General features: G+C 35.1%; 2 protein-coding genes and 1 non-coding gene across 3 annotated transcripts; 2 read left to right on the forward strand and 1 right to left on the reverse strand.

Annotated features, from left to right (window-relative positions):
• Positions 1-884: 884 nt before the first annotated feature.
• On the forward strand, positions 885-13,553 carry LOC132190214 (uncharacterized). Its single transcript, XM_059605135.1, has 14 exons — positions 885-1,102; positions 2,175-2,311; positions 2,433-2,575; positions 4,463-4,608; positions 5,103-5,182; positions 5,339-5,596; positions 7,349-7,459; positions 7,784-7,906; positions 9,436-9,557; positions 9,634-9,703; positions 11,118-11,210; positions 11,734-11,861; positions 12,248-12,389; positions 13,281-13,553. The coding sequence occupies exons 1-14, from the start codon at positions 973-975 to the stop codon at positions 13,395-13,397; spliced, it is 1,800 nt and encodes a 599-aa protein (XP_059461118.1). The 5' UTR covers positions 885-972; the 3' UTR covers positions 13,398-13,553.
• Positions 9,871-9,973, forward strand: LOC132191193 (U6 spliceosomal RNA). Its single transcript, XR_009441222.1, has one exon. It is a non-coding gene; the product is annotated as a U6 spliceosomal RNA (small nuclear RNA).
• Positions 13,554-13,629: 76 nt separating the features above from the next.
• On the reverse strand, positions 13,630-14,617 carry LOC132190215 (EG45-like domain containing protein). The gene is made up of 3 exons (XM_059605136.1): positions 14,512-14,617; positions 13,785-14,061; positions 13,630-13,695 (listed from the first exon to the last, which is right to left on the reverse strand). Exons 1-3 carry the CDS (start codon positions 14,615-14,617, stop codon positions 13,689-13,691), a joined length of 390 nt encoding a protein of 129 aa, XP_059461119.1. The 3' UTR covers positions 13,630-13,688.
• Between the last annotated feature and the right edge of the window lie 2,173 nt (positions 14,618-16,790).

Below are 16,790 nucleotides of genomic sequence, written 5' to 3' on the forward strand. Positions count from 1 at the left end.
AGGAGCTATCAATTCAAAGACAATTTTTTTTTTTTTTTTTTTTTTTTTGACATATCCACATAAGAGGGGAGAAGAAGATTCGAACTAGTGATCTCCACTTCATTAGGCGTGGTCCTAATCGATTGAGCTACCTCTTAAAGACATTCAAAGACAATCTTAACAACTCGGTATGGCTAGCTTGCATTGTAGATGCCACGAAAATGGTCTTGAATTATTTTTCCAATTGGAATTGTAGTTATGTACTTATGTTAGTCGTGAGGCCAACTGTGCGGCACATATTTTGGCCAAGAGGCATGTAAACACGTCATTGAAAGGACCTGGATTTGTGATGTACTAGGTTCCGATTGTGATATTGTTTTGATAGAATAGTATGCTCAGTCTTCTCTTTGATTAATGAAATATCTTATATTATCTTTAAAAAAAAATGAATAGGATATAATAAAATTGAAATAAATTAATTAAAAATACGTTAATTGGAGGATGACTCTGAATATTTAATTTAATAATAACGGTTAAAATCTTTTAGAACTTCAAATAAATTAGTCGATAAGATGTGAAAGATATTAAACCATTCACATTTCACAAAACAGATTAACGTACGTTTTAGCTAATTTGATTATTTTTGTAGTAAAAAATTATAAAATAATTTCTCTAGTGGAATAGATCTATCCAGCGGCTATATATGGGGAGTGGGGACCAACTCTGACCGTGAGATTTGTCGACAACCTTGTCGTACTCTCATCCAGCGGCCAAGTTTATATCCACGTCACGCATTCCCCCCAGCACGGCGCAAAACCCCAAGTTTTTCCCACGTGGCAGTTCCTTTTATTGGCCACGTCACTCCGCCTTCTCTCTGTGTGTTGGCTGCAGAGAGACCACACGGCTTCACTGCACTGCGAACTTGATGTTTCCGAGTCCGAGTCCGAGGTGCTCTGTTTCTGAAATTCCTCGATCGCTGAGAGAGTCGAGAAAATGAGAAGAGCCTCGTCGATTGCTTCGTCGTTTTTCTCTCTAGGGTTTGCTCGTCGAACCTTCGAGTCTCGCTTCAATGCGGTTCGCTTCTACTGTGATCCATCCTCTCTTTCTTCCCCCAAGCGTCCAGGTCCTCTCTCTCTCTCTCTCTCTCTCTCTCTCTATGTAGGTTTAGTATATGCGATGTGCATTGAATTTCATTTGTGCATTTTTTATTTTATTACCTTTTCCGTTAAATGAGCTAGTTTAGAAAGCAGTTTCATAAAGAGAATGGAATTCTATAGATGTGCTGGTGTTTAATCGAAGTTTTCTTTAATTATTTGCTAGATTGTCTTTACGGCATGACAAGGATGATTATGACACAAACTTGATATGTTGTGAATGTTAGCATTACAGGGCTGAGACCTGTTCTTGGTGGCTAATTAGTATGGTCTTATTTATTTCGATAATGATTGAAGAAAAAACAAAGAAGAGGGAGAATACGGTTATGGTCACAGCTGAAAACTGAGCATCTTTGGCGAGAATGAAAGAAAGAATTTTAGGACCTTCGCAATTGCACATTGACTTGGTTCAGAGTCGTATGAAAAGGGTTATGTTACATATATCCCAATGAGAAACCCCCAACCATTATTATTACAATGTATGGTGGATTAAACTTAGAGTTGTATTAAGACTCAAAGTCTCAAAGTCCGTTTGGCAGCAATTTCGCAGGTTAAAAGTGTGCTTTTAAACGAAGTCGTGGAAAGTATCCCATTTGTGAGTTTGTTTGAAAAAAATGAAGGGACGCGTTTTAAAAGCACAAAATTTTAAAGGTCAAATTGCGATTTTACCAAACGCTTAATTGCACTTTAAAAAAATTTCATTAATGGAGTTTCGAAATCGCTATTTTTCACACCTCATTTTTAAAATTGCTAAATTAAACGGACCCTTACTTTTTTTATTGCATAGATACACACATTAAGGTTTTTGTGAGTTATATTCTATCCAGTGGCTTAAGATGTTCGTATTGCATTCGACCAACGGATCATAAGGAGGAAAGAGAATAAATGGGAATTTGTGCGGCGGATTGGTTGTTGTTTAAGTACACGGTTTCAGTTATTTAAGTTTCTCATATTGATTTTCAATTCATTGATTCATCTAGACCTTCTCAATGACATCATCTTGTTCTTAGTAAGATTATTATATGATATTTTCTCCTTCAGGACCGCTGGCACAATACAGGAATCTGATTGAGCAGGGGAAGCTACAACTTGATCCTTTCCAGGAAAGGGTTGCTTTAGAATTAGAGAAATTACTTGGGAGGTTGGAGCAGTATGAAAGAGATATGGAGGAATATCATGTATGATTTGGATTTCTTATACTATAATACATTAGCTGTCGCAATTGTCATTTATTTAGACTCTTTAGACTATTTACACTTAGTTTTGAATGCTTGTGCATCTTCCCTTCTAATTTAACAGGTAAACTTAGCTAACTGGGAGAACAACAGGGAGAATGAAGGACGAAGGCTTTTGATGGAGGAAGCCGAACTAAAGCAGAAGGGGGATATATGGATGTCAGTGGAAAAGCATCGAAGTAAATTTGTTGACAAATGGATGTTCCGGTGAGGCACAAAACTTAAGCAAATTCCTATTTGGACTAAGTACCCATGTCAGTGATTGCTCTTTGCCATCAACGTCACCTTATAACTAAATTGACCAGGCACATCAAAATGTCTAATGGGGTGTTTGGCAAACCATAGAACTGGGACAGTCGTGAACAGTATCATAGGTTTTCATTTTTTTTCTTCAAATTGTGTAAAATCGAGAAGGTGGTTCTTAATTCGTCATTTTTGTTTCCAAAATCAGTGTATGCATGTATCATAAAATGATTAAAATTTGATAATGGATGGTTTAAACAAATTGTGTACAAACTAAAACTAATTCAAACTTGAAAAAGTTTTTATTCTAAGATTTGAATTGAGTCAACTCTATAGTTTGCCAAACAATCCCTAACAATGAAATGTTGTGATCTGGAAGAAGTAATAGTGAACCGTTAATTAAAGTCATATCATACGAATTTGTGCCTTCCAAATTGTTTAGGTTAAACTCTATTTTATATACTACTGTAGCATTTTGAAGGCCCATTAGATGATACTGTTATTATTTTTTTTTTTTGTGCTTAATGTAGTATAGGAGCACTGAACAAATTAATTACTGAAGTAAACAAGGGCTATAACCATTATTGTCAAAGCCGATGAGAATAGAATATAGATGAGATCAGTTATTGTGATCTTGAATGAACTCATTGATAACAAGTGTTACAGAAGCTGGAAGACTTGTATATAAATCCGAAGGAAACCGTCAAATGCTACTTAAAGCATAATTGCATGTTATTAAATTCTGTGGCCACCTGAAGTCCGCCTATATATTATTAAATTCTGTGGCCACTTGAAGTTCACCTATATATATTATAAAAATGAAAGACCAAGGTGAAAAAGAATTAATGGATTGGGAGTTGCAGGTGGTTTCTTGTATGACTGTGATGAGTAACTTTTTTCTTGTCACAGGCATTAATATAAAAACTTTTTGTGAGAGTAGCATTGCTGAATTGGAATACTAGGTCTTAATTTTGAAGTGCCTAAATGCTATTGTTAACAATTGCAGTAGTAGCTCTTTATATTGCTGTAATCCAATACTAATGGCCGTATTCAATGGCATTTTTAAATTTTTATTGCTCCCAATTTATATATACTATACTACCAAAGAATATTAAGTCAAATGACCTTAAAAAAAAAAGAAAAAAAAAAGTCATCTCTGCACCAGTTTCACTATCCCACATTCTCCATACACCACCACAGTTGTATCCAACAGTTCACCACCGATTTCAAATGACCACTACCTTACCACCTTTTTAGCCTAGATCACCTGCCTCCTGCATTCAATCACCACAGCCCTCCCAGTCTTTCATCACTCCCATTGCACCACCAACCTCATTTACAGCCGTCATCATTGCCACTGCTGCTCTTCTATCATCTATTGAAATCGATTACATGACTGCAGCCTCCTACCATGCACTTGTAAAATTCACGAAGAAACATGTCTACCGTGTAATTTGCGACATTGTAAGTAAGTTGAACAAGATAAAATAGGCATGCATAAGTCTACAAAAAATTACTCTTTTTCTGGGCTAGGAAGTCAGCTTTCATGTACTAGTGTCTAACATCTGAATTTTCTACCATGAGGTTGTTTGAATTGGCTTCAAGAGTTACAGTTTACCCAAGAAAATGATGCAGTTGGGCGATAATTTACTCTTCTTTCTTTCTTTCTTTCATTTTTTCTTTTTTTTTTTGGGGCGGTGGGTGTGTTGGGGGTGTGCCATTTGTATTAAAATTATGGTTTAAACTAGTGGATGAAAATTTATTCAAGCATTCTATTATTTGAAAATATACTTCACTTTCTTCTCTGCACTTCACTTTGCTTCCATATTAATGGAGTTTCACTTGACTTAGGAAAAAATCTGACAATGTACAACCAGGAGTGGGGAAATGGGTTTCATACCTCAACCGAGAGAGGAAGCTAGATTCACTTGTTGGTCGCCGTCCAACTGCTCCTCCTGCCCCAAGAGGGCTATATATATATGGCAATGTTGGAAGTGGTAATTTGCTAAATTTTATTAATGTTTATCCGGAAAACAAATATTTTTGAGCAAAAAATGGCTTTTGTTTCTCATTTGATTGCATCGTCCTAGGTATAATTCTGTCATTGTTCAGAGAACAATAGATTGAAGTGGTAGCCTTCACAATTATTTTTTAGCTTCTCTAGACATTTTTTGTAAGTAATCAAAATATCATTAAAAGCTCAAACGCTTCACTAGGAGGAGAAATAAAAAGTACAAGAAAATTATTAAGACTAATCACCAAATGCAGCTGTTCAAGTATAAAGAGAATAAAAGAAGGACTTAGCTCCTCCAACATCCTCTTTCGGTCCTCGAAATTTTTATCATTTCTTTTCCTCCATAGGCACCACAAAAGGCAAGAGGACACCATCTTCCATACGACAACGCCTAGCTTCTTTGGACATTTAACTTCTTTGAAATTGGTTGACTCATAAGACAAAAATTAACTGAAGATACGATTGTGGATATTGTAGGGAAGACAATGCTTATGGATATGTTTTATAGTGCCACTGAGGGAATTGTTAAACATCGAAGAAGGTATCACTTTCATGAGGTGAGCTTTTGGTTGTGTTTTGACAACATTGGGTCAAAGTTTTATAATTATTCTTGCATTCTATGTTGGTCTATTGAAAACACTCCATCTATTTTGTTTAACTGTTGTATACTTGAACACAGAGAGTAAATTATGTTCTATTATCTTTATCTTCAGGCTATGCTTAAAATTAATGAACATATGCATAAGATATGGAAGAATCAAGTGGAGGAGAAGTCTCTGCAGTCTAGCCTTTCTAGTTGGATTATGAATCTTCCCTTTGATACAAAAGTCAAGGAGTGGCTGGCTGCAGAAGAAAGGTATAAGCAAGAGGTACAAATGAAAAATATTCTTCCAGCTGTGGCAGACAAATTTCTCTTTGACTGGCGATCGGATCAAAGAGGAGCTAGCATTCTTTGCTTTGATGAAATCCAGGTATGATTTGTCATTTGCACCCTTTAACCTTGTTAATGCCTTGACAAAAGCTTGCATGGCTGCTTACTTAAGTTAAAAAGATACATGCTTCCGTTGGTCATCAACTGGATATTGACTAAATATTTAAAAGTCAATATCAAAAATTGTTATTTAAATTCTTTGTCTAGTATATGTTTTATGTTTTGCCCTGGAGCTTTGATTTTGAGACCCTCGTGGGCCAGACATGAGTTCCAAAGTCTCTTGAAGTGCAATCGAAACTGATTTTTGTTATCGTTTCCTCAGGTAAATGGAGTAAAGGGCTATTGGGCATTAATTGCATGTTCAATAAGGAGAGATGAAATTTTATATATTCAAATTTGAAATAGACTTTTCATCTTGTCTAACATTTGATAAGGATGGAAGTTTCCGCAAGCGTCACATTATAGTGATAGACTAGTGTTATGTGTAAAAAGGGGAGGAGGGGACTCGTGATCACCTTCTTCTTCACTATGATATTGAAAGAGAGTTGTGAAATTTGGTTTTTCAGATGTTTGTAGTAGAGCGAGTTATGCCTAAACAGGTGGTAGAACTCTTAGCGTGTTGGAAAGGAAGGGGGAGGGGGGGTGGCCCGGTGGGGTTGAGAAACTCCTGATCACCTTCTTCTTCACTGTGATATTGCAAGAGAGTTGTGAAATTTAGTTTTTCAGATGTTTGGAGCAGAGCAGGTTATACCCAAACAAGTGGTGGAGCTCTTGGCGTGTTGGAAAGGAAGGTTTGGTCAGAAAGATTTTTAATTTGTTTGGCATCCCTTTTTGTTTAATGTGATGCATTTGGAGAGAAAGGAATGCCGGAAGCTTTGAGGATTGTGAGAAGACGAGTTTGGAGCCATAGCTTTGTTTTCTTAAATCCTTTTTTGATGGATCTCTATTAGCGCCCTTCTCAATATCTCTAGTTTTGTAGATTTTTTGTGCTCTCTTTCCTCATTCTTGATCTTTTTGGGTATTTTTCTCATGTATACAATTTGTGTACTTGGGTTGTGCCCCTTGCGTTTTTAATGAATTTGCTTTACTAGTAAAGGAGGCCTTTCTTTTTTTTTTTTTTTTTTTTGGTTCCCTGAAAAAGGAAGCAAGAACTGTTATTTGAGACAGGCGACCAAAAAGGAAGTGGGATGTGGTGGGCTCTGCCTGTTCCTCAGAATAGCAAGGGGTGAATTCCTAACCTTTTGTCAGTTTATTCAGACAGCGATTGTGTATCCTTGATCAGTATAAGTTATTACCATACTACTGTTGATGATTATGCAAATAGAAGTTGATATGTAAGAGAGAACCAACAAAAGGCCTATGATTGAGTAGAATGAATCATATTTTGACAGCTGAGCACTCCTAGATTTTTATATGATGCAGTAAAAAAGGTTGAGTTATTGAATCAAGATTCATGGTCCGCTTCTTCTATGATTATCCTGTCTTCATTTAGAAAATTTATTATCCATACTCTTTGTCAGTCTCTTTATCAAAATTTCTAATTATTTTATCTTTGGAAGTTTTTTTTTGATAAGTTATTTTATCTATGGAAGTTGGACGTTAAAAATGGTAAATCTGTCTTTATAAGGTTGAGTTGCATCTTTCAGCCCCTCTTTCACTATTTAAATTTTGACAATCACTTCATGTTTTGTTCATATGAGGGTATTCATAATGGCAAGTGCATGTTTTTGAAAGAACTAGTTCATTGATTTTGCAACTCATTGTGACTTAGATTTCTTGCTTTCTATTACAGACTGTTGATGTATTTGCTATTGTGGCCTTATCTGGAATTGTCAGCAGATTGTTGAGCACTGGAACTGTTCTTGTGGCCACCAGTAATCGAGCACCAAATGACTTAAATCAGGTGTTCTTTCAATAAAATTCATTGAAAAAACTGATTTGAATCCTGATTTTTTTTTGGTAATGGCATTTCTTGGCATTTGGCAATATATATTGATATTATATCAGTTTCGACTGTTTCTAACTTTCTGTAACTTCTTGGGTGAGAATTGAAGAAGACGTTTTAACCTCAAAATTCTTTGCTAATATATCTTCAAGTTATCTTGTAAAACTTGCTTGATTGTTGCAAATAATGTCATCTGCTAGATTTTTTAAAGGGTTTCCAGAGTCTTTTTTGGGATGGTACTTATTACTAAGTTTAATTTGTTTCAACAAATTTTTCATGCAGGACGGTATGCAGTGGGAGATATTCCTAAAATTTCTTGCCAAATTGGAGGAGCATTGTGAGATTGTTCTGATTGGAAGTGAGATTGATTATCGCCGTCTTATTGCACAAAGATCTATAGATGAGGTTAGAGATTAGTACTTTTAATTATTGTTTCTCTCTCTCTCTCTCTCTCTCTTTCTCTCTCTTTTCCAATACAAGTATGGAATCATGACTCGCAATTGTGCTGGAAGGAGCTAATCAAGTAAGAACTTCTTAGAGATTCTTAGAAGGGAAAAATTGGGAGAAAGTACTTATAAGCTGTGTCATTTGTTGTGTATATAGATATTTCCATGACTACATGAAAACTATAAAATAAAATTAGCATAACCTTTTGACATCTTATCAATGTATTTTCTTGGTACTGAAGTTATCACAATATTTAAATGGATTTATCAACCACTGAATTGCCATTCCTAAATTTTGGACTACAGGAGGTCAGTTTGATGTTTCAATCAATAAATGAAAATGTGTTCTTAAAGTTATCGAAAATCAGGGTCTCTCTCTCCCTCTCTCTCTAACAGATTCCATAAATGTGTTTTTACATTGGTGCTCTCTTTAATTTTATTTTTGTAGATTGCAGAAGTACTTTTTTATTCATTTTTATCCGCCATTCAGATTGTATCTCTCTTTGATAGGCAGCTTTATCATTAAAATGCTAAGCTGTTGTACGACAGAGTGAAGACAGCTAGATACTCAGCAACTTTGTCTTCCACCTCTGGAAATTATGAAACTTATGGGTCAAATTCAGAACTATTCCAATCTTTTTCGCTCTCATTATTGTAATTGTTTAGTTTATATTCAAGAAAAATAACAAGAGTATTCGGCCAAACCTTTAATTAAAGGTTGTTTTTTTGTCCTGAGGTAAGAAATATTCATCAGAGAAATAATTAAGTAGATGTTTATTTAAAAAAAATCCACCTAAGACCTACCCGGATCCCATCCCACATTTGTACCAAGTGTCTCAAGTTCTAGGACAGGCACCTAATTATTATAAATATGAAGATAATATATATAGAGGTAGGTGAAAAAAATGATCAAGGTTGGCAAATCAGGACATAAAGGTCCCCAATGGGGTTACGATTTCAATCTTCATATTTAGTTATCAAAAATCCTTGTATATTATTAAGATAATGCTTGTTTCTTGCCATATTATGATATCTTTCTTGTCTCTTTTTGTCCTTTTGTGCCATCAATCACTTCTTGCCAGAGAAATTTCTTTTCATTGCACATGCCACATGGCTGTACATCTGAGCCATCTCAGCCTTCTCTCCCATGTCATACCAGCTTTTGTTGCTACCTCTTAAATGTTTTGTTCTTATTTTAGTTGTTAATCTATAGGTTCTTGTATATCTTCTCATGTACATGAATATCTTCATTTCAGCTAAGTTCATTTTTTAACAAGTTGGTTAGCTCGTGTTAATGCTCCATTATCATAGCTGTTCTAGTCATAATTGTTTCCTCAATTTGATGGATATCACACATCATTATGTATACAATATATACTAACATATTTTTCACATATGTAAAAATCAAAGCTTATGTATAATTTGTTTGGCGTATGTATTCATGTTTCTTTCTGGTGATTGAAATTTGAGCTCCATAAAAACATGCAGGCTCATTACTTTTGGCCTTTAGATGGCATTGGTGTAAAGGAGTTTGAGAAAATATGGTGTGAAGTCACCAACCAATTGGGAGGACAAATCACAACAGATACTATTCCTGTGATGTTTGGCAGGTACTTATTTATCATATGTTATTCATTTAATAAATTACCTTATCCAGTTCAAAGATATTCATGTTTATCAGATCAGAAAATTGGAGGTTTCTAAAAGCTGTGAGGGAGTGGCAAGGTTCACATTCGAGTATCTTTGTGGTCGGCCGGTATCATGCTTGCCTTTGTATTAGCTTTTTTTTTTTTGTTTTTTTAATGATGATTTTTTTGTTAATATGATATTGGTTTTTCTACCCACAATATTCATTGAAGCTTCGTATTCTTTTATCTTTAGTTTTTCACTTAACAAGTTAATCTTCCAAACTTATTGTCCCACCTCTTATAAAGTAGATTATTGTCAAAATTAGAATGATATAGAGAAGATTAGCATGGCCCCTGCAAGGGTGATACACACAAATCGAGAAATAGTCCAAATTTTTCTTATTAAAAAAAAAAGGGAACTAGATTATTGCCAGGATACTACTTCTTTAACTGATTAAAAGTTATAACTATGATGTATTAGTAGCCTAAGCTAGAACAAGCTAAGCTCTAGGGAACTTCAAGAAAAGAAAAAAAAAAAAAAATTCACAATAGACTCAACTAGTAGAATTATGGTTATGTTAATGTATTTTGGAGAGTGTTTTGTGTTTTTGGTTTGAAAATATGTTTTAAAATGACATAAAGATGAGAATTGTTTTTAGAAGTGTGTTTTGGTAGGGTCAACATTTAATAAAATGTTTTTCTATCTGTTTGAGAAACTCAAACAAATGTAGAGCCTTACCTGTAAAAAAAACCTGAAAATTTAAAAATTATAAAGAAAAAAAAAAGAGTGGCCATGTGGCCACTCTCAGTGGAGGAGAGGGGTGGCCTTGCGGCAACCCCAAGCCTGTGGTGGTGACTGCGCAACCACCTTTGACTAGGACAAAGGTGGCGTGACAACCTGACCAATACAAGGGTGGCTGCGCGGCTACCTTGACCAAGATAGGCTGGCCATGCAACCACGCACAGCTATCCACTTTGGCTAACCTAATCTTCCTTTTTTTAAAAAAAAAAAAAAAAAAAAAAAAAAACTTTTTATATAATAAATTAGGTCTTACCTCTGTAAAAGTTGAACATATGTTTTATCAAAATATTCCTACATGGGAAGAACACATTTATAAAAAGTGTTTTGTATTTTGGGGAGTGATTTGAGTTGTTTTTTAATGTATTTGTTTTGAGTGACTGCAAACAAAAAAACAAAAACATTGGCAAACATAGCCATGTTGTTTAGAAGTAAGAGAAAAATGTGAAAAAGAAGAGTGAGGCCTCTCTGTAATAGAAGTTAAATGGCATTTCTACTAACTGCTCTTAAATGGAATCCAACTGGGCAACTTTTTAGCACCCTTTCTTGAGGCATATGAAACTCATAATAATTTTTAGACACTCACGTTCCCTTCCTTCCATCGATACCATAGATGCGTAGAAATACAAACTATTTGACAATTACTCTCTCTTCAACTTAAGATGCACTTCTTTAATTTTTTTTTATTTTAGGGGTACTGTACGTCTGTATGTGCATTTGACCTCATTGTTAATTGTCTTTAGGTAGGTGCTGCAGATTATATTGCAGTAGCAGAAAATTATCATACTGTCTTCATATCTGACATTCCGAGTATGAGTATGCGAATCCGTGACAAGGTACTGTTTTTACTTGTTAGAGTTTATATGTGTGATTGTCACATGTTTGCCTAAGTTGGTTGAGCTTCAACCAACAATTATTAAAAAAATCTTTTGTTGTAGGCCCAATAATGTTGGTGGTATTTTCCTCTATTGCCAAGCATGGTACTGAGCGGGGATGGGATGGAACTAAACAAAGCATATAGGAAATTCACTACAATAATTACTTTATATCACTTTAAGCTTCAATTGTAGTTACCTGCCAATATTGCAAATTCAAATCCATTAATTGTCAAACTGGATCAGACAAAGCACATTAAGGGGAGAGGTAGAGGAAGAAAGCTTAAGACAAAACTGTCCCTGTTAGAATCAGAGCCAAGTGGTAATGATGTCCTCCTCTAAGCTCTTCAGCTGGATCTTAAATATATACACATATTAATACATAGTTGAGTTCCTATCTTTTACATATACACTCATCTAAACACGTGCTTGCTTCACATCTTTTTTCTCATTTAAACAAAATTGGGCTTGTGCTTCTTCTCAGGCACGGCGGTTTATCACCCTCATCGATGAGTTATACAATCATCACTGCTGCCTATTTTGTTTAGCAGCTTCTTCAATTGATGAATTATTTCAAGGGACTGAAGAGGGTACACTTTTTGACTTGGAGAGGTAAGCATTTTACTTGTACAGAAAAATCTTAAATTGATAGATATCAGTTTATGAGATCTCGATATTAAGCAATGTTGATGTTCTAGGCCTGTACTAGAACCTGCTGATTATTATTTTTTTTTTGTTGTTGCTGAATGCCTTCAAATAGTTGAACAGTTCACATTTTAGCTACGCATCAAACTCTTTCTCAACAGGCCATTGCATACTAAAAGATCATGATGCTTTTATATGGGTCCTTCAGAAAGTGCCAACTATACTTAACAGTTCATTCTTGATAAACACTTCTTTCTTTGACAAATTAGCCTGTCAGTCTGTCATGGTTTTTAATTTGGTGGTCTGAGTTATGTTCTCTGAGATTCTGAGCAAGTGTGCTTTCGTGCTTCCAGTTTCCAGTTTGAAACAGAGATAGAAGGCGGGAAACTTCGCAGAAATGTTTTAGCAGAAGGCAACGTGGGCTCAGGAGGTGCCCCAACTGGTATTATATCAATGCTATCTGGCCAAGAAGAGATGTTTGCTTTCCGCCGAGCAGTAAGTCTTCTTTTCTCTTGAATACATTTCCCATTTGGATCTCTCTCTCTATGGGAAAAAATAATAGTATTAGTTTAGCTCATAGCGAAGATATGAATTGATAAAATTGTTGTAGCTTGGTTAGTCTTTCTTTTTTAGATAAGTAATCACAATTTTATTTGAAAGAGCAAAGGTGCAACCTAAGTACACCAGAAATATACAAGACGAGAGACATCTAGCGAGTAGCCCAAAAAATTTCTAAAAATTAAAAAAAAAAAAAAAAGTTTGTAATGTTAAGTCAAAAGCTGCAGCCCAATAAAAAAGTATTAAAGAATAAAAGCCTTCAATTCTACTAAAGTCCTCTCACGGTCCTCGAAGCTCCAATCATTTCTTTCCCTCCAAAGATACCATATAAGGCATGATGGAATCATCTTCCAAACCGCATAACAGAAACCTACCACTAATCGCTTTCCAGCAAGCAAAGAGATCTACCACCAATGCCCAATTAACCCTGCTGATTTCACCAGTTTACTTGATGCCATCTTGTCACCTGACCTGAAAGTCAGAGTTGGCACTTGAGAAGATTTTCATATGCTCATAATGATCCTTTGTGGTCATGAAGGTCTACTTAGGATGATAGGTCAATCTCACAAATGTGCTAAGATCAAGTCATCATCAAGCAGGAACATCTGCACGAACTAAGCCTCAAAACTTTTTCTATAGTCAGCTATAGCTCTGGAAATTTTGTATATTTTTCAATAAAACTCGCCCTTTTTTTTTTTTCTTTTTTTTTTTTTTTTTTTTTTGTAATGGATTAATTTTGTTTTCATTTATTTATCCCGCTTACAATCTTCAAAAACAAGAATTGAAACTGTTCTAGATATATGTTTAACAAATGGGCTGTCTGTGCAGGTCTCTCGCTTGATTGAAATGCAGACGCCATTATACCTGGAGGGAGTTCGTACTCTTCATCCATATTTCCTGAGACAACACCTAGAATTTGAAGAGAAATGCGCAAGCACCTTGTAAATGCATTCTCATCCATCATCGTCTTGGCTTGAGCCTATTTCTGCCATAATTAAAAAATAAAGAGTGGAAACCCTTTCTGCCAAAAAATAAAGAAAAATAAATAAAAGATTGGAAAAGTGTATTATAAGACTATATTTTATTCATTGAAGCCATGCTCCCCTCTTACAATCTCACATGATTCAGAGAAATTAAATTATTCAATGACATACTATTTAGAGAATTCAAATCCAGGTGATCTTGAAACATTAATGGATCCAAAATTCTCTTGCATCTGAGGCTTGGATGCACTCGCTAAATCCTACAACAAAATGCAATAATACATCAGCACGATTGGTTAGTAAAATGATTATTATTCCTAAAATAGAAGGGATGATAGAAGGCTATTACAGTATATATTCGACGTTTATTTTGGAGGGATATCTTGAGATGGCACGAAAGGCTGTTCTTGACAGTGCCATTGTTGCTGGGCATGGGTCCTTTCTACAAAAATCAACTATTTGCACGACGATGGATTTATTCGTGCACGGACGCATTCGGCCACTGATGCACCGTATCCTGTATTTCCGACCACATGCTCCTCCGTTGTCCCATAAGGCCACGCTCACAGCACCAAAACGTCCATCCGAAGGGAATTGATTCTGGTCGTCACCGTTGCATTTCGTTGCTTTATCAACATAGTAAACCAAGTAAGATGGGTGAGTGACACAACAGTTTTTATTATATACAAATTGACAAGATAATTCATCAAGCGTATAATTTCATAAAATACAGATTCACGTTAATCAAGGGATTATAGTAAAAGTTGTAATACTCTCAAACATTTTCTATTAAAATCCTAATGTGTGATTGTGCAAATTACCATATTATTTTAGACAGAGTACTTGCAAATTTTTTATTTTAATATATACTTTACTTTCCAATTACCATATTAAAATCATTATGGTGCTTGTACAAACGAGAAAATGCTTATATATATGCCTTCTTACCGTTCTATTTCATCAAAAACTTCATTCTATTTTGATTGATTTTTGGTAAAAAAAAAGGCTTTGTGATCTCTAAATATTAAATATTTAAAACAGAATATCAATAATTAAGGTAATATGCTTCTACTTACGCAAGTATGGAGGAACATAATACGTGGCCGTCCCAACATCCCCAAGAGCTCCAAGAATATCAAAGCATGAGCTAAGCAGAATCAATGTTGTCAAGAATGATCGCATTTTGTTCTTGTAGATTCTTAACTATGTGAAGCACTCATATTTATACTTGGATCAGAAAGCACTGGTAGAGGTTTTTTTTTTTTTTTTTTTTTTTTTTTTTTTTTTTTTTTTTTTAAGTCTTTGTCTTATTTCTTTTTCTTCTAGAATATGCTGTTGTAGGTTGAACTTGAACTGCCTTTAAAAGCAATGATTTAGTGCGCCTTTGAAAAGTTAAAAACATGTGATAGCTTTTGATTAATTATATAATATGAAGTGATTTGATTTTGATCCTTCCATATTATTTATACACTAGGAAGGACATCTATGGTGTGCTTTTATTGGAGATAAGTATCTTGCCACTATATATCTGATAAGAAAACCCACAATATTTTGGTCATTTGTGGAATTTTCTGATTGATCGACCTGCATATGATCCTTTGATGGCCCCACAAACTTAGTGGCATGCTTGGGGGTAATCAATTTGTGGCCTGCTATATAAACACATAACCCACATGTTTCATTGAAAAATTGGTGGGGACAAGCAATTTAGATGGCTTCTTTTGATAATCACCATGGCCATGCTTTTGACTAGGTACCCACATCTCAGAATATATGGCCAACCATATATCCCACTCATGAGTTGATGGGTATGTCCCAGTCATGAGTCAAAGGGGCAAGGTTCAGGGCTGGCTCAATGTTTTCTGGGTCTTAGGCAAAACTTTTAAATGGACCTTTTTTATTTTTATAATATTTATATATTAATTAAATAATATTAAATAATATTCATTTTTTTTTTTTTTTGGTAATGTTTATTTCTGTGCTTGATTTGTTTAGGGTACACATGTTTCTCTCTCTCGCCTAGCCTCTCTCTCTCTCTCTCTTAATTTATCTCCATCACGTTCTGTTTTGAGTGAAACTAAGGAAAGAAAAAAAAAAGAAGATAAGAGGAGAGGCTGTCGGCAATGGAGAAGAAAAGAAAGAAAGAAAAGAAAGGAAAGAAAGTGGGTGGTTAGGTAGGGTTAAAATGATCTTTCAATATCAAATAATTTCGGATGCATAGGTAGATAGGCTATTTTTAAGTATAATGATATTTGTTTTTCTTGGTTAATTGGTCTTATTTTACCATGAGCTTATTATAGTGGGGCCTTATTAAATTGAGACATTTTTTAAATTACTTACTTATCATGATTAGAGGCCTTAAGTTTTTATTAAAAAAAAAAAAAAAAATTAGGCCTAATTTTTTTATTTTTTTTTATTTTTAAAAAGGCCTTATTAATCCGGGGGGCCCTAGGTGAGCGCCTCATTCGCCTAGTGGTCTAGCTGACCCTAACAAGGTTGAAGCCAATTAGCTAAACTTTTTTTTTTTTTTTGATATGTTCGCACAAGGAAAAATGGGGGAAATGAGATTTAAACTAGTAGTATTCGCTTCATGAGGTGTGGTTCTCATCTGATTGTATATTAAGGTTTAGTCTGAATCTTTGGTAACGATGATATATATAGTGTAGTTTTAGTTAATGTAATAATTTTTAGTAGATCAGTGCTTCGGTTGTATAATGATTAATGCCGATAGAATGATAACAATCATAATGTTTGCGTTGTGTAGTATTTTCTTTGAGTAGTAGAAATCCTTGAGTCTTATTCATCATGGAATGAGATTGAAAGGCGAGCTATAAAATTAATTACCAGTTAATTAATTTTTCGTGGTGTTACAAGTTACAACCATCCCATCCCGCACGTTACCGCTGGAGTTTCCCAACTTCGACAAAAGCGAGCCATCGATTGGCTCTACCGCGCCTAACAATTCTTCAATTACCGCCAAACACCACTCGAGCAACAAGTGAAAATCTTTGTGTGCATGGGTGGTAGGTGAAGATGAACAACCCCCATATATCAATCACAAAATTCCACAAATAGAAGATATGATAAAAGTCAATTATTACTGTGTATATTCGACGCTGAGAGATATGAAGAGGGCGTTAAAGGCAGTATATATAGTGTCATCGTTGCCGGGCATGGGTCGCTTCTACAAAAATCAACTATATATCTTCACGACAATGGGTATTATTCCAGGCTTAAAAGGGTGTTTTTGGCCACTGAAGCACTGTACCTGGTATTTCCGAACGCATGCCCCTTCTTTGTCCCATAATTGTCCCATAATCCTACGCTCACTGCACCACAATATCCATACGAACGG

The sequence above is a fragment of the Corylus avellana genome, chromosome ca8, assembly GCF_901000735.1.
Source record: "Corylus avellana chromosome ca8, CavTom2PMs-1.0".
Lineage (NCBI taxonomy): Eukaryota > Viridiplantae > Streptophyta > Magnoliopsida > Fagales > Betulaceae > Corylus > Corylus avellana.